This window comes from Carya illinoinensis, chromosome 11 (assembly GCF_018687715.1).
Source record: "Carya illinoinensis cultivar Pawnee chromosome 11, C.illinoinensisPawnee_v1, whole genome shotgun sequence".
Lineage (NCBI taxonomy): Eukaryota > Viridiplantae > Streptophyta > Magnoliopsida > Fagales > Juglandaceae > Carya > Carya illinoinensis.
The window spans coordinates 5,184,927-5,210,835 of NC_056762.1; the positions used below are offsets into that span (position 1 = coordinate 5,184,927).

Below are 25,909 nucleotides of genomic sequence, written 5' to 3' on the forward strand. Positions count from 1 at the left end.
AGTACTGAAACAGCTTGAGATTTCTCATATTGCATATAGATATATCCAAACCATGAAGCATCATCTATAAAGGTGATAAAATACTTTTCTCCACCAAAACATTCAGTGGAGAATGGTCTACATATATCTATGTAAATTATTTCAAGAAGCTCTTTACTTCTTGTGGCACCTTTCTTAGTATGTTTGGTTTGTTTTCTTTTAATACAATCCACACATATTTCAAGATTAGTAAAATTTAAATGCAGAAGTATTTCTTCTTTTACTAATCTCTCTAACCTTTCTTTGGAGATGTGCCTCAATCTTTTATGTCATAAGTCATAAGAATGTTCATTCATCATGTTTCTTTTAGTTCCAATACACATTTCATAGTTATGAGTATTGGTATTATGAACAAATGTATTATCGAGACAAAGTCGATAAAGACCATCGGAAAGAAACTCAGAACCAATAGATAAAGAGTTTCTGAATAAATTGAAACTACCATTATGAAATGAAAAAGAATAACCATCAGTGTCCAATCTAGAAAGGAAAATTAAATTACGCCTCACAAAAGGCACAAAAACTATGTTATGAAGGTCTAAACAATGATCAATACTCAAAACTAAACAAAAATTTCCTATGGCCAAAACTTCAGCCTTATTCTCATTTTACATAAAAATGAATCGCTCACTGGGGCTTGGTGTTTGGCTTGTAAAGTATCCCTATATGGTTTTAGAAATATGAACATTAGGACTTGATTCTAGCCATCAAGAATTAGTAGGAACATCTACAAGGTTTGATTCAAAACATACAAAGGCAAGAGGCTTACCCTTCTTTTCAAACGAAGCCTTACGTTTTTGACACTCAGATTTCATGTGTCCATGTTTCCCACACTAGTAGCATTTGATACTACTATATTGAACTTGATTAACTTTTCCAGACTCATTTCCTTTTGGTGGTCCAATTCGTTTCTTTTTACCATAATGATGTTTTTTCTTTCCAACTTCTTTGGTCACAAAATTAGTAGAGTAATGCCCTTGTTGTTTCAATCTTCTTCCTCTTGAACTACCATACTTGCTAGCTCATTCACATTCTATTTATCTTTAATAGAATTATAATGCATCTAGAATGGATCATACTAAGGTGGCAATGAGTTCAGAGTAAACTGAACAATGAATGACTCATCTACTTTCATTTCCAGGGTTTGTAATCTGGCAATTACATTTGTCATTTCAAATATATGCTCTTGCATTCTTTTGGCTCCATCATATTTCATGGTGGTAAGTCTAGCCATTAGTGTTTCTGCTAAAAGACTTATCTACAGACTTAAATCTCTCCTCAACATTTTTAAAAGACTTTTGGGCATCCTCAACACTAGGGAGTGAATTTTTAATATTTTTAGCTATTGTCATTTTTATGAACATTAGACTCAGCCTGTTTGATCTCTCTTACTGTTTAAATGACTATTTCTCATTTTTGTTACTATCCTCAGTTAGGGGTGGTGGTTTTGGACTTGTAAGGGATGAGTCTAGGTTAAAGACCACTAAGGTGAATCTGACTCGCTCAACCCACTCAAAAAAATTATAGCCATTCAAAACAGAAGTTGATGAAGTTTGTGAATGTAATGATGTCGATACGTTTACTGCAAGAAATATTTGTCACATATTGCTTTGAGTTATACACTTATGAACCATAATCAAAATTTAAATAATTATGGATGAACTGGTAGTGTCATCAAGACTCTCCTTTGAGAGTAGATCTTAATACATAAAGTGTTCTAACCAATATTAAATTATGTAGATGAACTAGATGTATCATCAAAATTCTCCTTTGAGAGTAAATTCTGACATACAAATTGTTCTCTCAAACTTTTTTTTTTTTATGAATGAACTAGTAGTGTCATCAAAACTCTCATTTGAGAGTAGATCTTGACACACAAAATGTTCACTCCAACCTTAATTTGATAGATGAACTAGTAGTGTCATCAATATTGTCCTTTGAGAGTAGATTTTGACACACAAAATTGTCCACATTACTATGGAATTTAATGATTTTTCACCAAAATTTAAGAAAATCTTATACCTTTGGCAACCAAGTTTTTCTTTAATTTTGATATAAATCACTTATCCATATTGGATAAACAATTATATATAACATGATAATAAGAACCAATTCATACATGTATATAAAGATTTATGTATGTAATGATAGCATGCATATTACATTTAATAAAATTTAACACATGCATTTAACAATAATAACATGTATATAACATTTAATAAAATTTAATACATGTATTTAACAATAATAACATGCTTATAAATTTAACAATAATAAAATTTTCATACAAATAAATAACAATAATTACATGTATATAAAATAAAATAAATTCATATTTTTTTAATAAATAAATAAATAATAATAATATTTTAATTTGACCAATTCAGGTCTAAACTGGACTGGTTCAGCAAACCGGGATGAAACCTAGTTTAAATAAATGGTCAACTAACTTGGGTCGAGCCTACTATTTAGGCCCGTTCCCTTCTCTCCCCCCCCCCTGCGGGACCTTTTTTTCTTCTTCTATTGGGCCAAGCCCAGTCTACCCACAGGTCAAACAGTGAAACCTTAGCATAAACCAGTTTAACATAATAGACTGAGTCGAAGTCCACAGCCCACAATCCATACCTTCAGTTTATTAGAAGGAAAAAAAGAAAAAACCCTAAACAACTAAGCTTTTCTTTTACTTCCTCAAAAGCGCTACTCCTTATCCGAGTTTCTTTCCTTCTTCCCTCAATGTTTATTACACAAAACAATACCTCAAGTCCTCAACACCTTCAACCTGCCATGGCATCTCAACGGTGGTCCTCGCCGATGACTAGAAGATGGCATGGCATCCCCAGCCTCTACCACCACCGAGGTCCACCTCCTCTCCATTTTTCTTTTTTTGTAATTTACTAAATCAAACGATGCGGCCACTGGGCTTTGAAGCCCTCTATGCCGCCATCATAATGGTGTCGCGAAGGAGGTTCTCGACGTCCTCCCAGCACCAAACACACCTCCTTCCTTTTTTTTAATATATATCCCAATGAAACCTGAGGAAAACTACGTGCAACACCATTCGATTTCCAATCTCAAATACAGTTTAGAGTTCATAAAATTGGGAGCAAATGCATAAATACACATAAATTCACATATGCAATTTCACACACACACACATATATATACATATATTTTATATACGGTTCATGAATATCAATGCGATAATATTACATGTGCAGAATCAAAATTATAATTTTATGTATATGTATGGCATAGCAATTTATGTATAATATCAGTACAAAGCAATCTATGTTTTTATCTTTCACGACCGAAAAGAAATATCAAAGTGATATACGGCATGTGCAATATTTTATCGAGATCATAAAATTTATAACCTAACGCTCTGATGCCACATGTTAAATATTTTAATATGAACTTTAATAATTGGATTTTTGATTTATATGATCCACAATAATAAACAATAATAAATAAACACGTACATTTCTCTATCAGTTTGATGAAGAATTAGATCTAGTTATGAGGGAAAGATCATCCTAGCAACTTTGCCTCTTAAGTGTCTCAGATGGCGAAAGGCATTCTGATGTTGTAGGGGAGAACCCTTGAACCTCTCAGTCCTATTTATAGATTTCTGACCATCAAGAAATCTCAGATCTTATGTCTGACTATAATTAGAAATATAGAATTTTAATCTTATCTCTTAAGAGTTTTTTTATTCCATTATAACTCATCTATTAACTGATAAGTTTTGAGCTATTCCAAACTCTATTAAGATGGATGTAAGAGACATAGAATTTAAATAAAATTCTTACACCATTTGATTACACAAATCATCTCATCTCATTATTACAATTTTTTTAAACTCTCACGTAAAATAAAATAAACAATTCAACTTTTTCAAATCTCAAAATAATAATAATATTAAGAAATTATATTCTAACAATATGCCTGTTAAAGGGGAGAGGCCCTGAAGGGGAAGACGTCCCTTTTCATGAGAGTTGTGGGTAGTGGTTGAACTGTAAACCATTGTGGTTTGGCAGAGGTAGGGACCTTCTTAAAAAAATGAAATTGAACTTCATTAAATACCACATGTCTTAAGATATAAATATAGCCGGTGACCAAATCTAAGCAATTATACCCCTTGTATTGTGATGTGTAACCTAGAAAGATATATGGAGTATATTTAAATTGAAGTTTGGACTGACCAAAAAGATTGAGAAGCGGGTAACATGTGCATCTAAACACTTGTAAGTTGGAGGAGAGTAAAAGACCAATTGATATGGAGTGTTACCCTTGAGAACAGGAATGGGCAATCGATTAATGAGAAAAACTGAAGTCTAAAATTTTGTGGGAATAGAAGAATGGGTCATGGGATCGAGAGCAATCTCAACTATATGGCGATAACACTGTTCAACTAGATCATTTTGCTCGGGAGTGCCAGGACAAGACATTTTATGGACAATACTGTGAGATGCAAAATAATTCTTTAATTTATGATTGAAAAATTCTCCACCACTATCACTTTGAATGACTTTGACACAGAGTATTAAATTGAGTTTCTACCATCTTGAGAAAACCTGGAACAATGGAAATAACATCATATTTTCATGCCAAAGGAAAGAACCAGATATATCATGAAAATTCATCAATAATGATAAGATAAAATCGATACCCATCATATGAGGTAAAGGGAGCATGGCCCTACACATCAGTGTGAAATGTGTGAAGAAATATTGGAACATGGGTACTACTAGTTTGAAAGGGCAATTTGGAAGATTTCCCTAAGACGCAACTTTCACAAAAATCCACTTGTTTATTTGAAATAGATAATCAAGGAAGCAAAGTATGGAGAGTTCTAATATTAAGGTGGTCGAGTCGAGCATGCCATGTGTTACTGGACACTTTATTAGTCACAAGAACCATTGGAGATGCAATAGAGTGAGAGGAGGACAAAGGGTATAAGCCATCATTCACGAGCCCCTTAAACAACACTTGTCTTGTCTGCAGGTCCTTGATTAAAAAGCCCCAAGGATAAAATATGAGACAACAGTTATAATCAGTTGTGAACTTTGAAATTATAAGAAGCTTTTTTTGTAAAGATGGCACAATCAAAGTATTTTTCAACTTCATGGATGTATTAGGAATTGTAAAGGTTGCATTGCCAAAAATGGAAAGATTAGACCCATTGCCAACCATTACCATATTAGTGGCATTGTAGGATTTATATCTTGAGATTCTGTAGTTGGAACGATGTGATGATTTGCACCGGTATCTGGGAACCATGGTTCATCTACGGTGTCACCAACTTGGATAGTAAGGAAGGCTTGGCACTGATCTACCTCTTCATCCATGGCAATGCATGCATCAGTTTTGTGGTTTGGACCACCACACCGAAAGTAGGTAATGTGAGAGGTTCAACCACTATGGGTTGGGTTTCTGTCATTGTTGCACGGTTAGAGGGTTGATGAGCATGACTAGTAGACGTGCGATCCAGAGACCGTGGACTTCCACGATAACCTTTTACATGATAATTGGAGCCTCTCCCACGGTTGGATTTATTTCCATTTGATTTTGATCTAGTGATACAGTTGGTATACAAAGCAACATCAGAAGAATTGTTGTGAGCAACAGAAGAAATATGTAACTCAAAGTCTTTGAGCTTACCAATTAAATTCTTGCATTAATAGCTGGCACTATGGGATCAAACTCTAACCCCAGGCCATGAAGAATGCAATTGATGAATTCATTATCATCCATAGGCTTTCTAACACCACAAAGAGAAAGGGCTAACGACTTGGCCTTGTGTAGATAATCTTTCATAGATGAAGAGCCTTTTGTGAGAGTTTGAAGCTCTCCATGCATCTGTTAAACACGATCTCTTGTATGTTAACCCTACAAAATTTGAAGAACTTTCCATGCATCATGCGACGCCTCACAATTAATGACTTGTGAGAGGGGGCATCTAAGAGAATCAACTGATCAAGGCGTAACCACTTTGTTGCTTCTGGATTCGGGAACAACTTATTGTTATTATCAAGAATTGCGGTAGGTGGACAAGGCAATTCATTTATGAGATATCCTAATAGTCCATGACCTCTAAGAATAAGGAGCACTTGTGCTTTTAGTAAGTAATTTGAGGAGGCAAGCTTGGTAGAAATATCGAGTAGATGAGTTTTAGGTGAAAAGAACTCAAGTGACGAAATTTCATCCATTGGAGGGATCTAAGAGGTTGAAGAGGAAGACATTGTTCAAAATTTTCGTGTGGCTTTTGATGCCATATAAATGAGGAAATGCATGTGCATATGCAAGGCTTCTGTATTGCCATATATAAAGATTTATAAAGATTTACAAATGAAGAGTAGTTTCATTGTATAGCCATTGTGAGCTGTGTAGGAAAAAAAAAAAAAAGGAATGTACAACTATTACTAATGTAAGAATGTATAAATTGAAAGAATAATGGAAACAGATTGCAGCGTATAATCATGGGCATGATACATGGGGTTTGTCTTTTTATTCATCCCATTTCGTCTGTGTAACCAAACAAAATCTAATGCAACATATAGTTCTACTTAATATTTCAAATGAAATATGAGGATCTTTGTCTTTCATATTATAGGTCTCAGTTTTTTGCCATTAAAATTTTTATTAATTAGTTGGTTTTATCCACTGCTTGGTGTCGAGTCTTTAACCATGAGTTAGTTGTGCACTCAAGTCTAAATGAGTAGAAATCTTTGGAACCAAAAGAAAACTTTGCTGCCTCATCAAGGTTAACTTTTGATGCAAGCTAATCCATGAAAACGTAGATCCACTTAGGTTTGGTATTTAGTGGCAAATAACAAAGCACAAGCATTATTCAAAGTATCATTACAAGTCATTATGCATTGAGAAGTTTTAAGGAAAATTGAAAAAAAAAGACATGCCCAAAATGCCTTTAGTCAAATGTACGGTCATTTTATGCCTAGCTATGTCTTGAAACGAAACTATAAAATTTGGATAATGAGATAAGATAAGATAGTTTTAAATGAAATTTAAAAATTAAATAAAATATTGTTATAATATTATTTTTTTAATAATATTATTATTTTGATATTTAAAAAAGTTGAATTGGGATTTGGAAAAATTAAATTATTTATTATATTTTGTGTGAAAATTTAAAAAAATTGTAATAATAAAATGAGATGGATTAAGAGTGTTTCTTAATCCAAACGGCTTTTAATCTTTCTTTTTATTTTGAAGTATATCTGTCATTTTATATTAAGTCATATCAACCTAAAAAATATATTATTGTAAATTTCTTTTGGCAGACCTAACACTTCTAACATTTCGTTTACAAAATTAATCTCCTAGGTGGCTTTATTATTTATTTTTAGTTCTATTTTCGTTAAACAGCCATGGATGCCACCTTGCCAAAAAGTCCCTAAGCCATTCTTTGTCTTTTTCATTATATTTTCTTCAAATGTGGGCAACCCACTTTTTATTATGTTGCTTAATGTTTACTTATGCATCCGACCAATACCAACCCATTTCAAACCTTTTGATAATTCTACCTGCCTTACAATTTTCTAAACTTTAGGATTGTCTTTTTGGCTTTAAGACTTGACCTTCATACCAACGCTAAAAGCTCCAAGCCAGCCTTTTTCTTCCTTTCTTTATGGCTTCCATTTTCATCCAAATTTTTTTTCCCATTTGTTTATTCTCATCTGATGAGCCAATCTCCATTAACTTAATAGCTTCATCTTCATTTATTTTCTATTATTTTCTCTTATAAACTCACAAATGCCACCAAATATTATCTTTGAATATTGTCCTTTTTTCTGTCTTCTAGCCTTGAGTGTGATTTTTTTAACAAGTTTCAATTTACATCTTAAATTATTCATACATTATGTCTTTCTCTTTTTTTCTTTTTTTCTTTTAAAAAAATTATACACCTAGTGAAAAATTAACGATTTAACCAGTTTCGTATAGGGAAGTTTCTGAAGATGTGGTGCACGGGATCGAGATTTACTCCGTAGGGGTAGATTTGAAGAGCCCTGCGTTAAAGAGGTTTCCCAACATTAAAAAAAAAAAAAATAGTAGAGATTGAAAATATATAATTTAAGGTATCAATTAAAATTGTTGATAGTTTGGATTACAAATAAAGAAATAAGTGATAATTTGTAGATAAAAAGTATAATTTCCTTTTTTCTTTGACAAAGATGGGTAGATATTTAGATTTATGTGTCTAAGGTGCATGGCAAGGACAACAATATAGTTTAACTTGAATGGTCCTTGAGAACAGTTAAAGAGTTTTAGGTATGCCCAAATTATTGTTGGCTTGACTTCAGTCAACATTGACTCATTCTTTTTTCATGAATTAAAGTCTACATTCTTATTAATGCTTGAGGTGCCTAAGTCTCCACCATTCCCAGATCTTGTCCTCCAATATAGCAAGGTGTCATTTCCAACTTGTTTTGATTCCAAGGAAAGTATCCAAAGCAATAACTGCATACATTATATGATAGATACGAAGGAAAACCATTAATAATTTGTGTTTGTTTGATGGGATTTAATCATGTGAAACTTCCTAGGGTATTATTATATCTTCCAAAACCTCTTTAAATTTGTTTGAAATTTTCTTTTAAATTCAATAATTTGAATATGATATATCAACGGTAATAATATATAATGTGTGTCGTTCTACACACTAACTTACGAATGAAATGGCTCGAAATTGCGATAACTTAAACATGATAGTCACATTATAACATTCTTTTAATTATAAGTTAGAACATAGGTGAATTTGTAAATATATCATTTTATAACTCCCTTTAAGGTAAAAAAATAGCAAAAGAATTATCCAAAACATTATCCATACCTGTGGGTGGCGGTACTAGTGTTAAACTACAAACCAAATGCTTTCTATGCTTTGCTACAGACACACGTGACACAATCTTGTATGATTCGAACTAATACTGATATTTGCTTTAATTAAAAGGTTTTTTCAAGATCAGATGGAAGAGGTATAAATATTTTTAGGTCATCAAAATTCAATATATGAAATGATGTTCCTTACTCAAATTTAATTTTTATAAATAGTAGGTTTTATCTAAAAAATCTGAAGATGGGAATATTTATTTTTGTATAGAAAAATGATTCTGTATGCAGAATCACCAAGCAGTAAATCAATTATCATTACCAAACCATATTTTCATTTGCAAAATAAAAGATTAAAAACTAACGAAGGGTAAAAAGAATTGCTACAGAGATGGTGAATGAGTGAGTATCATGTGAGTTGCCTCTCTCTCTCTCTCTCTAACTCACTTTGAATCAAAAGCAACAAACTTACTCTTGTTTAACCCAACAATCACTTTTGCTATATGTTTTGAGCGCTGAGAGCTTCTTCTACTTCTTCTTCTTGGTTTCAATGGCTTCAAGCGCCTCTAGGTTCATTAAATGTGTGACAGTGGGAGATGGGGCTGTAGGGAAGACATGCATGCTTATTTGCTATACAAGTAACAAATTCCCTACTGTATGTTCTGGCTTCTTTCAAAGATCCAACTGGATCTTTCGCTTTTGGATTGTTTTTATCATCATTTTAATCGGTTTCGTTGTTCAATATCTGTGCTTTTTATGACTTATTATAGAAGAACTGCTCCCCCCCTCCTCTCTCTCGCGCCAAAAGCTCCCTGTGGCTTTTACATTCTATTTCATTTCTCCTAATAATTATGTGGGTTTTATGAAACGTTATTTTGGTTTCAACTCATGTTGTTTCAGGCTAAAATGGGGAAAGGATTTTTCTACTGTTCTTCTTGTCTTCTTAGACTCTGTAATTCTTAGTTTTTTTCTGAATTCATGGAAATTTTCTCTATCAGGATTATATACCCACTGTTTTTGATAACTTCAGTGCAAATGTGATAGTTGAAGGCACCACTGTCAACTTAGGCCTCTGGGACACAGCTGGTATACGTTCTTCGATGCCTACAATCACACTTTCAGCTTCATCTTTTATTTGCTTTCTTAAACTGATCCAAGAAGTTTTCACTTAGTTTTTTTCTACCATAAAACAGGTTTTCCAAACAAAATAAGTTTGTAATTTAACATCTGTTTTCATTGTACTTTTATAGGGCAAGAGGACTACAATAGATTAAGGCCATTGAGCTACAGAGGGGCAGATGTCTTTGTCTTAGCTTTCTCCTTAGTTAGTCGTGCAAGCTATGAAAATATACTGAAAAAGGTTTGACAAAAAATCTTTTCATTCTTGGGGGAGTTGTCTTTGACATCTTTAAATTTCATTGTCTTTGGTTTTTTTCCGATCTTTGTTCATTACATGAATCAGCTATTTGTAATATTAATTTCTTGATCAGTGGATCCCTGAACTTCATCATTATGCCCCTGGAGCTCCCGTGGTGCTGGTTGGCACCAAATCGGGTAAGTTACAAAAAATCTATAGATGCAATTACTGTAGCTGTGTTGGAAAATTGATATAGTAGGCGTGACCTCTATCAATCGAAACTGACCCTAATGTGAGAAGAAGTATGTTTTGTTAAAACATGGAGACGTGCATATTTCAAACAGTTCACAAATTTTACACGTTTTTTATTTTCAATCAGTAAAAATTGTAATATGGTTGGAAGAGCAAGATCCTTTGATAGGAACCCTGTTATGTTGACTCATGAATTTCATTTGGGTGGATGGAATGAGCGTGGTCTCCTTGAAAGGAACTAGGGGGTAAATATCATGGTAGGGAACATTCTGTACTCATTCTCTATTAACATACTGCTCTGAATGTGTTCTTTGTATGCCATTAATCGGATGTATATTTAACATTGCTGCAAACCTAATATTTGTCAAATATCTTTATTTTTCTCTTACATATTCATGAAACTGTAGATGGATCACACCATAAGGTTTGCAAGCTAACCAATTTTTTTCTCCCCTAAAGTCTTATTACCTTTGACATCCTGCTTCATTTGATATAAAGAGAGTGCAAGTTTAACATTTTGATAACCTCAATAGAATTGGGGTTGCAATTGTCCATTGTAATGGGTCTCCTATCGCTGAACATTATCTTCAAAACATATACTTGGAAGTCATTATTTAGGTCTCTATAATAAGCAGGAAGTACATAGAATTTAACTATTGTAAAGGAAAACATAGCAGACAATTTTAATTCATATTCTGGTAACAGCAAGAATATAAAATTTGCAAGTTAGAACTTACACAGAGTGTATTGTTATTCATCTGTCAATTAACTTGGTGCCTAGTCATGTGCACTGATTTCTGTAGTTAATATCTGGTTTTTAATGTGCAGATCTTCGCGAGGATAAGCACTATTTGGCAGATCATCCTGGATTGATGCCTGTGACAACTGCACAGGTGTGATTTTTTTCCATTGGCTGCTTTCTACATCTTGATGGTTATGGTTTGTGCCATTTATGGTAATGGTTTCATGTAATCAGGGTGAGGAACTCCGTAATCAGATCGGTGCTACATATTATATAGAATGCAGCTCAAAAACTCAGCAGGTACGAATGAACCAGGAATTTCTCAAAATGTAAATAATGCAGAAGTACATTTTCAGTTGCAAAAAACAGAAATGTAACATGCTCGTTCAACTGGAATAAACTCTATTGACTAGAGATATGAGGGAAATTTGACCAAAATCCCTGACAGTTTTCACCCTTTGCCAAAGGCCCAAATTAGGACTTTGAGTTTTTAATTTTAATAATTAAAGGTCTAAGATATTAGCCTTCTGTTAAATAATTCATTCTGTTCAGTTTTTAAATGAAGGAATGTCATGTATCAAAATGTACACATTAGACCAATCACTCATTACCACATGGCCAAGAAAAGAAAAAAAGTCCCAAAATGCAAGACCTCAAAAAGGGAGAACAGGTTTTTTCCTCTGGGTTTCTCTTTCATTTGTGGAGGAAGAAATAAAAAATAAAAAATAAAAAGAAAAATGAGGGCACCCCCATGTGCCACCCCCTGGGGTGGGGCCACTTTCCACAATCCCCCTTTTAGTGATCCCATCCCATGGGTGGTAAGGGAAGGGATCCCCTGCCCTACACCTCATCTCCACCATGGGATACAGGATAGGAATTGGAAATGGCATTGGGTTATGATATCAAAAAATTGAAAACTTGGGTGTTAGAATGTGACCGAATAAAGTGCTTGGTGTATGTGACCTACTTTCCCAGCTTAAAAAGTTTAGAATCATCATGAACTTATCTTAGAAAAAATATAAACTTACCATTCTCCATTGTTTTGGTTTAGTGGGATCCTAGAAATACAAAGGGATCAATTACCACTCAAGACCTTACAACATAACAAAAGTTCCATAGTCCGGCAAATACTTTAAATATGTCTGATGTATTATTGAAAAACCAGGTAAAATCCACTTTTTCACCCTCCAACTAGCAAATGTTTGATAGTTTGAGAGTGCAATGTGTTAGTTTTGATAGTTGGGGGTGCGAAGTTTCGGTTCCCCTTGATTCAGAGGGTGAAGAATGTATTTTTCCCAAAAGACCTTGACCAGTGAATATAATTTATTTCCAAATCAGATGTGCAGGTTCTGCAGATACTATTTTAAAAATTTTGGTAGCATGCCAATGACACAAAAAGGAATGCACGTCACTGACTCACTTATATTATGCTTTGCCATAATGATTTGACTCTTTCCCATACCAATAGTCTCGGATTTAGTTTTTGGCTATCTCACGATGTTTTTCCATTGCCAAAAGTCAAAAGAAGTGTTTTACATTTGCTCTTGTCAGCTGCACTGTTGATGGGTAATAGCAGATATTGATTACATGGGAGTGGCTGGGAAGCCTTTAAAATTTAGGTTCTTAATTTTTAAAATTTTAAATTGTGGCCATATTTTAGGGACAGAAGTAGTTTGTTCTGAAAAGAAATTTAATTCTCTTGAGACAAAATGCAGAAGCTACTAACTTGTCACCACAATGATCGCCTAATGATATATAGTTAGTATGCCAGTTTTCACCTATCGAAAAGAAATTTAAGATGCCAGTTTCCTCCAAATGATATTCTTGCAGCATTGCTTGGGTCTCTCCGAGAATGTATGCTAAAGACCTGTTATGAAATCCCTATCCAGAATGTGCTGCTTAGATACCTTATCGGCCTTCTAATACTCATTTAGAGTGGATATTTGCATTTCTAGTGATGCCTTTGGGTGGTTCATTATCTCACTTTTAAAGAATCCTATGTACCTCTCGACTTGCATGTATTTTGGTTGCTTGGGAGACTTATCTTCACTGTTCGCTCTTATGGGAACCTTGCTTTTTGTATCTGTCCTCATGCTGTAATTGTCTGTTTAAATTGCAATTGCAGAATGTGAAAGCAGTTTTTGATGCTGCAATCAAGGTGGTTATCAAGCCACAGCAGAAGCAAAAAGAGAAGAACAAGCCAAGTCGTGGATGCCTATTGTTAGTACCTTCTTTTCTCACAATTAAAAGGCTTGCTTACCATTCTTCACTTATTCATTGTTTTGGGCACTATATTCCATTATGGTTTTGGGCATTATGGATGGCTGATGTGCTCAGCTAAGGGAATGTATTTCTGTCATTACATGCATTGCACTATTATTAGCTTTCCTCTTAAATATTCTTCATATTTATCTTTCCCAATCTCAAAATTAAGCCTTAGCAAAATTGCTTTGATTCTGCATCATTTTCTCACATTACAGCCGCTTTAGATTTTTGTATAATATGCATCGTTGAATTGATACTACCTGATTAGTGCCTGGCTAGCTAAATATGGTGAGTAAAAAAAGTCATCTTTAGACTTTAACCATTCTGATTCTTGTACCTCTGGTTTCCTGATTCGTCAGTTTCTGGGGCATAATCTGTTACTTAAAACTGCAGAAATCTCTTTCGTGGGAGGAGTCTTGTGTGTCTCAAATGAAACCATCTACTCTGAAATTTCAGCGTTGGCCATCTCATCCAGAGGCTTTTCATTGCAGTGAGGCTGTAAGGATCGTGTTAGTTTGATTTTCCTCATAGTTTTTGAAATATACCTTAGCTTTGCTATCTCCAAAGGTCACCTGCTGTGTCTCTGTGACTATTTTATTTTACTGTTTTGGCTATAATTATCAGGAAAATGGTATACCCATCCTTTACTCTCTTTTCATTGTAAAGAATTGAAGATCAAAGTCTTTCCTTCTTTTTCCTTCTTTCCTTTTTGTCTTGCACAATACTGGTCTGCCTACCTGATTCTATTCACGATGTAGTCATGTTTCAAATTAGCTGCAAGATCTACTTCTATCAAGCTTCTCAACATGAACTTGTTTGAATTCACTTGCTTTCTCGTCTCATATATTTATTGTTGATTTTATGAAGAAAATACCGCAAATACGCCATGTACTGATTACAAACTTTGTTGTTTATCAACAAAGTGAAAAATAAAAAATAAAAAATCGTTGTAATCAGTAATAATACGCTTGTTGGAAACGTATGTGGTTGCTTCCCCCATATGGTTCAGTCAATTTGAGTCCCGGTTTCATTGATAAGTTATGCATGCATTCAAAGAGGTAAAATTCACAGGATTTTTGTCGGATGTTTGCCTGTTAACATGTAAACACACCACTTACTGTGAAACAAGAAATTTTAGAAACACAGGTATCTAAACGAAGGTCATAAGTGGGTGTACATTGGTTTATTTTTTTATTTTTTTATATTGGACCGGGTGTCTGGTAATAGTGTCCCGACTAATCTCTAGAATGTATAGGGATTCAACAATGAGTTTTTCCCAAGTGCAACTTCGAATAATTCAAAGATAAATGAAAAATTTGCTAACCTAATGGTCCTTATAGATTGTTTGTACCTAATAGAATTTGAACCTCGGACTTTGGAGAGAGAATATCACCAAGACCAACACCTTTACTACTTGATCCAACGCTCAGTGGTGTACGTTGGTTGCATTGGTAAAATCTTTCAAAAAGGGGACTTTATACCAATATCCTAGCTAATTGGATATCATAGTGGGTTTTACCTCCAAATCTTGTGGACGTGGACCCCGGTATCAAACCCCGCTAAGTAGAGATTTAGATAATGAGTTAAAATAAGATGAAAGTTGAATAAAATTTTATTAAAATATTATTTTTTTTAATATTATTTTTATTTTAAAATTTGAAAAATTGAATTTTTATTATATTTTATTTAAAAATTTTAAAAAAAATTATAATAATTAAATGGAATGAGTTGGGATACTTTTAGAATTAAAACAAGACTTAAATCTTGGTGTTTATTTCATTATATGCAGACACTACTAGCCAAGAATGCTTCTGCACCGTCCAACCTAGTTTTTTCGTTCATCATCGTCAGTTTCAAACCTAATCTCCATTTCTTTTCTTTCATGCCAGTTTCTGTTTAGTTGTCAAGAAGTGGGTGCTCGGGTACAGCTCCGTTGATTTCTGTTTTTGTTTTTCTGATTTCTTTTGGGAGATGATCTCTGTGTGTGTGTGTGTGTGTGTTCGTTCTTACAGTCCTCTAGGTATTACACCAAGTTTGTGTGGATTCTCACCTCCAAGCTGAGGTCCCTAAATGGACTGGTCCATTTTTAGAGAGGAAGACTATACTTGTGTGGCTGTCGACTCCCAGGTTCTGTTGAATGCTGAGAAATTTTGACTTCGGTGGACAAATGCCAAAGAACAGAGATTTAAGAATATGGTATGCCGAAGTACAGAGATTCTAGGTATTACTCCAAAGAATGTTGATAGTGATGATGATGAATCAGAGTTTGGATCATTTAGTGATGGTTTTGGGCATGAAGCATTGAAGGTTCTGGCATGTTCCTGCGGGTTTGCAACCTTAAAAGGAAAAACATACCTAAAAAAAAAAAAACCAGTTGACCCGACTCAGGTCGGGCAGGTTTGTACTAGCCTGGGAGAGGGTTGGGCCCAAGTACATACCGGATTGGTCGGGTTGCAGCCCTGTCTACCATATATTGTTATAGATCATCCAAGAAACAGTCGGCCGTCATGACCAAAAATAGCGTCAACCACTACTACTGGAATGTATTGTGAACAGGTTATTAAAATTGCTTTAAGAATCGATGGGGAGATTGGGTCTATTATTCCAAAGAGATTTATCAGCCTCCTCATGGCATTACTCATTCTTCACTATTTTTAACTTTCGTGGGTATTATTGAATAGAGTTTCTGTATTAAATATTGTTTATAGAAAATGAGTACAGATGATTTTCATGGAATTGTGCACCGGAAAGGTTAGATTTTTGAAAATTTCCCTTTCACAAATCATTTCCGATGGAAAATATAGACCCAACATTAAATATTAGAAAAACCCAATTTCTATATCTCTAGAGAAATGTTTCAATCTTTGTAATCTATTCAGCCACGTCAACAATCTTTGAGAAAATAAACACTGAAGAAATTAAAATGAACTGAAGAGTCTGAAGTAAACTGTATATAAAGTTGAAACAGAATGGTTTCGTGTTTCTTCTTTCCAAGGACCTGAACGCACCTAATGAAATTTCCTCACCTCAGAAAAATTCTTTTTGGCCAAAAGAAAGTAACCTTTCTCATGAATCACAATTAATGCAATATGTAACATGTTACCTTTCTTATTTAGCTAACGAGCAAAGGAAAAGGTTGCATACATGTGATGGAGAAAACACAAAAATTTCTCGTCATTTAGAAATTTACTCTTAAACAAAACCCTTTCCCATCTTTCCCCTTTGCACAATCCGAGAAACTTTACATAGACTCTCTTTCCCTCTCTGGTGACTTGGACTATGCACATTACAAGTGAGTGACAAACACAGAATCAAGAAACTGTTGTTTTCATGAATCACCAGATTGTGAGAATCTCAATTTTTTTTTCTTTTTTTCTTTTTTCTTTTTTTGTTACTGCCAAGGTGATTGCTTGTACCCATCCCAACCTCCCTCTGGCTCCTTCCTCTTCAAAACGCCACCAACTACCTGGTACGTCCTTGCTTGCTCGTTTGGAATAACCTGTGAACTGGCAACAGACTGCTGCCTTTGTGGAAGAGAAGTCTCCTCTCTCCCTTCAATATCTTGGCCTCCCGGACCAGCATTAAGGTCTAATGCACGCCTTCCCCATTTCCGACTGCTCTCACCACTACTGTTATTGCTACTGTCAGGATAACTAACAACATAAGGTCTGGGGAAATGGGATGAAACTGCACCAGCAGGTCCTAAAAACGGTGTATGGGCAGGGTAGCAAACCTTCCCAGCAGATGACGAATCCACATATGCTGTTGAAACACCTGAAAAACTGGCTGAAGGCAAAAGAAAGCTGCCAAAAGGGAAGACGGGGTACTGAAAAGGGCTAGAAGGGAAGGGCACTGCAGGAGCGGATGACAACACTGGCCCCCTATAGACATCAGGACTGAATGGGTTGCTGCCAGCAGTAGGACCCAACAACCTTTGCGCCCCACCAGTCGCAACAATTGGGAAATGATTCTCCCCTCTGTCAGGCATAATTGATACTGCTGAATAAGTGCCTCCTGAAGGAAACCACGGTGAAAAGTTTCCCAGTTCGGCATTGCTCATTCGAATGCTGGAAACAGGAGCCTGGACTGGCAAACTGCTCCTGGCAAGATGAACAAACGGTGAAGTTTCAGCACTCACCTCATCGACAACAGGCCCATTGTTTAAATCAAAATCCCGGTGGGCACTTGCTGCATCATTAAGAGGACCACCTGATGGTGATTTGACTGGGACAAGTGGGACATCCATTCTACGACCACTGCTGGTTGAGTGATTGCCCATATCCAAAGTATCAACAACACGGTTCAAATCGAGATCAAGACCTCCAGGGAATCGAACAGGTGCAGAGCCCATCAGTTCCTCACGTGCCATTCCGCGATTGTTTGTCAGGCCGGGTAAATTACCCTGCTCCTGTGCAGAATCTCGAGAAGCCAAGTCCTCGAGCATTCTTTCATCAGGGACATTCAAGTCAATATCCAAAGGGAGGCGACCATGCTTGCCAGCTGTAACATCAGGAAGAGGAATGAATGTGGTGCCCTGTGGCATCTCAGGAGCTTTCCGAGGTTCAGCTGGCCGAAAGGCACTAGTGGCTGCTGATCCCTTCCAACCAAGTTCTCCTTTACTCTTCAATAGGTCATCTGGTGGAACAAAGGGCCCTTTGGCAGCTGCAGTCACTGTAATTGAAGCAGGAAGACCACCAGACACAGAAGAAACAAGAAAAGGTAATGGGTTAACCCGAGGAGTGGCAGCTAAACATCGTGCTGCTGTCAAGTTATTTATCTCCCCAAGTTTTCCATCATCAACAGCAAAGCCTTCGTTCAAATCAAATTCCACTTTGGCATCCATATCTGACACCCCGGCAGCTGATATACAAGAAGCATCTGCAGTGGTTGATGTACATTCCTCAGCATCATCTGCTTCTGTACCAGTCAACTTGGACCCTCTGGACCTCTCACGCTGTTCCATTTCTTGCACAGGAGATGCAAGTGACACCTTGTCAGTAGCTGGTCTACCATGTTGCTCATTGACTCCTTTGCTTTCCAAATTCTCCTCCAGACACTCCCCATCATAATTAGTATGAACTGAACCTAAACCAACTAAAATCCGATTCTTAGGGCTTGCAGGAGCATTACCTTCAGACTCGTTATTTTCTATCTCAGTATGCTTAAAATGGCTCCTTGCATCTCTTTCCTCATACTTTTCAACCTTCATTTTGACATTTTCAGGAACCAAACCTTTTTCACCGCCAGAAGGACGCAGCACCTCTTCATCGTTTCCTTTCACAACCTCAGAATGGATTAACAAAGCAGGAGGCTTCTCTTCTGTCTTCACACCACTGTTCAACCCTTCATTCGTAGCCTTCTTGTTCGTGCCATCAATCTCTAGACATGGGTAAGACGAGGAGCCTTCAATGGCTTCCATTTGGACTTTTGGACTTGTAACCATATCACTGAACTTCTCTTTTTCCAACATAGGACCACCTGCTATTTCTTTAGCATCAAGAATGGCATTTGCAGTCACCCCATCAACTGCCTTTTCATTATGAAGAGGTTTGCCTCCTTCAATATCCATGGTTTCTTCCATTGTGCTTGCAGGGGAGGAAGCCACTGCAGCAGTTATTTCATTTGATTTTCCCTTGCTTTCTATGCATGGGTATGTAGTTGACTGCAAGTCCATACTTGAAGAATTAAATCGCCCACTATCCCCTCCAATAGCTCTTTCAACAGACAAAGACGCAGGATCACTTTCTCCATTTTTATGCCCAACTTTACTGAAAATTATAACCTGCTTCTCATCCTCAACATGAGCACCATCATTAGACTGGCTATTATTTGGAACAAGGTCATCAATGGGAGATGATTTGACTTTCAAATCACTAGCTGTACAGGAGGGCTCAACTGCAGGTGCCTCTCTTTGCGGAGAATCAGTGGGTGGAAGCAAATCAGACTTGGACATCTCTCCAGCAGCAACACTAGCAAGCAGGTTCATTCCAACATCATCTCCAATGGACATAGCTATATTAGATTCTGAGAACTTGACACAACTTTCAATCAAAGCATTCATAGAGCGCAAAGAAGCCTCGTGTGAATTACATGGTTTATGTTTGTTTCCTGATGATGATGAAGCAGCTTTAGCTTTTGCCAATTTTTTACCCTTGTTGCCAGTCCTAGGGCGCTCTTCATCTGTAACGGCAGCGGTTGATCCATCACCCTCATCAGAACCAGTCAGCACATCTTTGAAATCATTACTCTGCCACGATTCAGTATTCACATCTGAAGTATTATTGGCTCGATAGCCATCACTCTTATCCTTCAAGCTACAATCATACTGATCATGCTTCTCTGAAACCACAGGAGAAGAAGCTCTGCTATTCACAATTGAAGGGTCTTCAAATGATGCTCCACTGACACTTTGCGCAGGACTGCGAACTCGATTGGGAATCTTAACAATCAATTTATGACTGTTACCCTCAATGCCAGGCCCATCAAGTGCCTTTTCACATGACAATCCAGATTGTGATTGTTTTTCTGAGGCTGGATTTTTGTGCAAGGAACTTCTGCTTGAACCACTTTCCTTTTGAGCTCCAGAGTGTGTGGAGCCAGGGTGGCCATTTATTGGTTTCCGATGCCGTGAAGAACCACCTGATTTCCTATTTCCACTCACTGAACCAGCAGTAGGGCTCCTTTTGTCCTTCCCTGAAAGTCCTGTTTTAGTATGGTCACTAGAACAAGATTGACTGTTGTGAGACTGACTGGAACTGCTGCTTTTCTCATCCCTTGCAGTACTCAGAGGGAAATCAGAGGCAACACCAGCAGCATGTCGAGGCTGGCCATCTTTCAAGTTAGTAATTGAGTGTGCATTTGATGGCACTGGTTTCATGGACCCCGGAGATGCAGATACAGTCCGAGAAGTGCTCTCCCCCTGGACAACCTTAACTGAAGCAGTTTTAGATGCAGAGAGCTGTGGTACCGAGCTCTTTATAGCAACATCAGTGGATGCTCCTGAGTGTCTGTTCCCACCGTGGGAAACTTCATGAAGACGTGTTCTTGGCCAGGGAACAGGCTGATTTGAACCAGACCTTGAATCATTGATGTTCATCTCAGCCTCAACACGCTTCTTCCAGGTGTCAACTAAACTTCTTGCTTTCTTCTGAATTTCCAAGTTCTTATGAGTGCGCAAATGATTCACAGACTTCCCAATGTTGCACATTTGTAAGGCCTGAAGATTTACAGGGAGCTTATCAAGTGCACGAAGTAAAACCAAGAGAAACTCCTCAACAGATTTATCACCATCCTTGGAGACACTACCATCACCAAGTTTCCCTTTATGTATTTCTTGGAGCCATTCATCTAATACAGGCAAGCCCCTGAGCTGCACAAACCGACTAAGGCAATCGAACTTATCTGTGGCTGCTATAACACCAACAAGTATAGACCGCCCAGCCAGATCTATTATCTTCTCGGTTCTGTCAGCCTGCATGAGCTGCACCAGTCTCTCGACCCCTTGAGAGTCTATGAGCCCTCCTTTCTCAGTGATTTTGGCAGTCTCAGATTTTAAACTGCTTTCCGTTCTACTGTGGCAGGAATCCCCATCATCTGCTTTTGTGGTACGCTCTCGTTTGACAGGCTCAGAGGCCTGATCTCCCCTTTCCCTTTTCTTCCCCTTTACTAGAGAAGGAACAGACGAGGCACTATTCTGAACACTATCTGAGGCACCTTTCAACTGCGATGTTGATGTCGGACCACTCATCGGCTTAGGAGATCGACCGCCTGACTGCAATGTTGCATGCATTTCACTTTGCGTCTTACGTAATAGGTGATCTACTTCTTCCTGATGTTCCTGTAAAATGAAGGTATCACTATGCTAAACTTCAACATATGAGAGAAAAAGATGTCCAAAAGCATAAAAGGCTCACATTAATATAATCCTGATCAGTTAGCCACCATAAACACTTGTTTGTAACATCATAAACCTGCCGACACACAAATGATGAAAACCCTGATGGAAGCTCAACACCTTTAGGAAGGAATGCAACTTTACACGGATGGAGTAGCGATGCAGCAGGAATCTCATCCTTATGAAAGGAATAGAAAATTTCGTTTGGCGCAGCTTCCAACAGGACGCCTTTGCCAAGCTTTACTTCAGCAGGACGATATAGCCAGTTCACACCTAACTTCAATTTATCTTCTTTACTCACGGCCAACCAACGAATTATTCCAATGAAAGGTGGGGAATCCTGAGGTGGTTTAAAAAGAGCACAGTCACCAACACTGATCTTGCGTCCATCCTGAATGTATATCAGGGGGGAAATAAGACAACTTCAGTTAATCAAGAAAACTGTGATCTTGAGGAGAAGAAAACACACACACTTGCAGAATATATAGATTACAAACAGCTGGTGTTGCTAAGAAAGAGAATTTTCATTATTATTCTTAAGTTGACTTCCAGCTACATCCCATAACAAATTATTATTCCCAAGTTGAGTAACATATGACAGAGAGCAGAATTATTGTTAATGCAATAAAGAGGATCATCATTGATTAGTGATCCTAGTCTAAACCATAGAAATATAAGTATGTTTTAGTATCATAATTAGGAATCTTTGTTTTAGGATAAGACCAAGATAGGAATCGAGCAGTCCAAATTAGATTGCAAAAGAGCATTTTTTGAATAACAGAGTCCAAATAAAAATGTTAAAATAGCCACTTCATTGAAATGGAAACATTACAAAACTTCTTACAAGGATAACAAGGGCTCTTCTCGTAGCAAACTAATCCCTGATAATGTCTAGTCCCCTGTACCACAGGTACCAAGCTATTACAAATATATTCCCAATGACTGACCAGCAAAGAGGAAAGTATTTCAATCCGGATGAAACTTCTCGAGCTGCCTTAGCCCCAAGTTGAAGAGACAGAAATCTTAACCCCTTGGAATTACTACTAAATTCCAAGCCATGAATCCTATACGAGGAACCGATGTGTATAACATCTAAAAGAGAAGTCAAATTGTTTAAACTGACTCACTAACATATTGAACCTCTGGAAGGTGCACTGGTACCAGGCGAACCTAGAAATTTATGCAAGATAACTATGTAAACTTTAAAGACCATTTATGCAGTTATGATGCGCATCAGAAAGATTAGTACAAGATTTATAAACTTTTATCGACACAGATTGTATGTAAAGAGCTATACCTTGATGGTTATTGCATGCAATTAAACAATTTTCCTGATCTAAAAATTAGATTTGCAGAAGGTATATCCATACCGCCTTATGGAAAACAACATAAAAATTACAGGATTCCCAAGTTCAACATTCTGATAATTTAAAAAATACCCTTAAGACACCTCCTTTTGTACGCCATCAAAAATCCAGAATAACCAAGCAGATGAATTTTTATCTATTTCCATGATCAGAAAAGCCTGTCCTGTTTTAGCACCATCTGTGTTGAAAAAAGTCTATTCTTATTTCAGTCTTAAAAGAGTCTACCCTTATTTCAGTTTCTAAAAAGTTAATCAAAACTGTTTTTACTTAATCAATAAGAAACAAAATATCTGAGAAATAAATTCCCAGTTTTCTTAATACAACAAACGTGGACCCAAGCCTAGAAATCACTTTCACTTGCTCACCCATAGGTGGCACCATACAACTCATGTTTGGTGCTTTGTCCATCATCTAGAACCTGCATGTCTGCTCCATATTCTGGTATGGGGACAGGAACTGATGGAAATGTTGAGTCCACATTTAATTTGTGAAGACTGGAGCTCATATTCTCTAGATCTCTACATGCAGATAGTTCTAAATGCAGTTCCACTCAACTAGCATGCTAACAACATCGAACATATAAGTCAAGCAAAATAAAGTAGTGGTTCTTTTGCGTAGTGGTAAGAACCATATGCTATCCTGACTATAAACAAAGACCAGAAAACTGACATTATAAAACATCCATCAAGTAGAGGATGAGTAGACCACAGGGAACCCACTATTGCATAAGTTTTCCTAGACTTAGGGGACTATAAAGCGCATCTAACTGACAACACACAAACCTCCAGTACCGACATAAAACCAACAATACTCACTAAACCCATTTACAAAAAAAATACGGCTAAATCTTTCCGAAGTGGGAAAAGGAGGGAAGGCACGTTACAACTAACATGTTCCATGGGAAGAGGAAAATCCAGCAAAAGAGAGAAAAGAGTAAAGAAGAAGAAGAAGAAGAATGCAATAAAAAGAACCTTTATTTCCTCCAACACAATAAATCCCAAAACAAGCAGAGGCCTTTAGCAAATTCAAGCCCATTTAACTTCAGAAAACCGCATACCTTTTCACATTACACCCGTCAATCAACTCCACATAATCCATGATTCATTTCCTGAAATCCCCATTCCACTAAACGAATACCACGAATTTTTATTACAAAATAAGGTTTATTTCCTCAATTTATACCACTCAGTCCAATTCAAATAACTCACAAAAAAAAAAAAAAAATTATCATTCATTTCCTCGAATCCTCATCGCCAAAACCAATTAAGCATTTCTTTTCTCGGGAAATCAGTTTCATTTCCTACTTTCTATATCAACTAAACCCAAGCCACCACCTAAACGCAACACCCACAAAACCTCATACAAAATATAATAAAACCTAGCAAAAGTCAAAACAGAAAATTTGAGAAAAAATAAAAAGAAGCCAAAAAACCAAACCTTACAGAACGAATTAGCTGAAGGCGAAGAAGAACCATCGACTGTGGCAGCTACGATCGCACGAGTGGAGACTGTCCACATGTGCCGACTCCGTTTCCTCTCCTCAACAGCCCGCCCAATTCCATGCATAGCCTTGCATTTTCCCCAATCCCTCCTCCTTCGATCCCTCCTTCGATCCCTCCTTCAATCCCTTCCACGATAACCATCAATTCCCAACCTCCTTCACCACCCCAGAAACTTCCCTACCTCAAATTCTTCACCAATTCAAGCCCCACAAAACCCTAGATCGATATTTAATCCACGAACAAAACAGAAAGTCTAATACCCTCAATTCGAGTCGGATTCTGTCCGGATTAATCGGCCTAATTGAAGCTCAGATCCACCGAAATAGTGCGCTTTTTGGGGGCTAGAGAGAGGAAGTGCGGGAATCTAGAGAGAGAGCGAAACAAGGAAGGAGAGAGGCAGAAAGAAAGGGTAAAGGAAAGGTGTAGTTAGACTTGGCAACGGGGCCGAGGCTGGGGCCGGGTAGGGTCGGTTTCCAAATCCGCGTGAATACCCGAAACTATTCGACCCGTCTGATAATGAGAAATTTTAAGGTCCGTTTGGTTATAATGAGAAATTTTAAGGTCCGTTTGGTTATATATATGAGATGAGATATTTTAAATAGTAATTAATAAAATATTATTATAATATAATTTTTTAATATTAATTTTATATTAGCATTTGAAAAAGTAAAATTATTTATTATATTTTATATGAGGATTTAAAAAAGTTATAATAATGAATTGAAATGAGATGAGATGAAATGAGTTTTTTGATATTGTATAACCAATTCGGGCTTATATATATAATAGAGAAATTATTTATATAGTTTTAAGATGTGCAGATACTGCATATTCCATTTGAAAAAGATATATAAATATGATATACACGTAAAACACGTAAAAAAAATTAATATTTTAGTAAAGGAATTCATTTTTTCAAAGTAAATATATATCAACAGATTTATAGATTTCTAGTATGATTTTCATCATACTCACATGTAAAAAATATATATGTTTAGCATTGAAGTAACATAAATGCATAGGACAATGTAGTGAGTTTCCTTCCATGGAAGAAATGAAGTTAGTGAGTTTGGCGTTGATAGGGATAATTTTCCAAAAATATAGTAGTATGGTCTGTATTTTTTAGTGGACCACACAAATCGACATTGTTGTTTTATATAGTACGGGCAAATTTGATATGGAAAATGTTGAAATTTACATGGGACAATTTATTTTTGTGCATGTTCGTATAAATCCCACGAATTTATTTCATGGTTTCCATTTTTATCCTATAATTATGATATCAAAACATCATTCAAGATAATTTGAGGTCACTTAACTAAATTACTATGAAAAATGATAATTCGATTCATGTCTACTAAATAATTCAAGGCATAGATGATTTAATGGAAGAATTTAAAGGAGCTAATCAATGGAGTTCTGATACAAACATCATTAAAAGATGGAAAAACCTAATAGAATGATTCATTAAGGTTAATTTGGATACTGCAATAGATGAAGGTGATAAGAAAATGGGTATTGGCACTATTGTTCGTGATAGTGAAAGGGAGATATTGGCTTCACTTTTTGTTAAAAAGCAGTTCAACTCAAAACCAGTGCTAGCTGAATGCATTGCTTTGTGTAGAGTAATGGTATAATGTG

The 25,909-nt window shown here is 36.4% G+C and overlaps 2 protein-coding genes across 5 annotated transcripts; one reads left to right on the plus strand and one right to left on the minus strand.

The window, feature by feature from the left end:
- The first annotated feature begins 9,281 nt into the window (after positions 1-9,281).
- On the plus strand, positions 9,282-14,330 carry LOC122282045 (rac-like GTP-binding protein 3). Its single transcript, XM_043093964.1, has 8 exons — positions 9,282-9,544; positions 9,888-9,975; positions 10,140-10,249; positions 10,380-10,443; positions 11,327-11,391; positions 11,475-11,540; positions 13,366-13,460; positions 13,899-14,330. Exons 1-8 carry the CDS (start codon positions 9,440-9,442, stop codon positions 13,936-13,938), a joined length of 633 nt encoding a protein of 210 aa, XP_042949898.1. The 5' UTR covers positions 9,282-9,439; the 3' UTR covers positions 13,939-14,330.
- A 2,254-nt stretch (positions 14,331-16,584) lies between these two features.
- LOC122282044 lies at positions 16,585-24,675 on the minus strand. 4 transcript variants are annotated; one of them, XM_043093963.1, is made up of 3 exons: positions 24,209-24,675; positions 21,419-21,739; positions 16,585-21,342 (listed from the first exon to the last, which is right to left on the minus strand). In XM_043093963.1, the coding sequence occupies exons 1-3, from the start codon at positions 24,239-24,241 to the stop codon at positions 16,897-16,899; spliced, it is 4,800 nt and encodes a 1,599-aa protein (XP_042949897.1). In that variant the 5' UTR covers positions 24,242-24,675; the 3' UTR covers positions 16,585-16,896. The 4 variants fall into 4 exon arrangements, with proteins under 4 accessions (XP_042949897.1, XP_042949896.1, XP_042949895.1 ...); XM_043093962.1 differs by having other exon boundaries at positions 21,419-21,790; XM_043093961.1 differs by having other exon boundaries at positions 24,204-24,675.
- Positions 24,676-25,909: the final 1,234 nt, after the last annotated feature.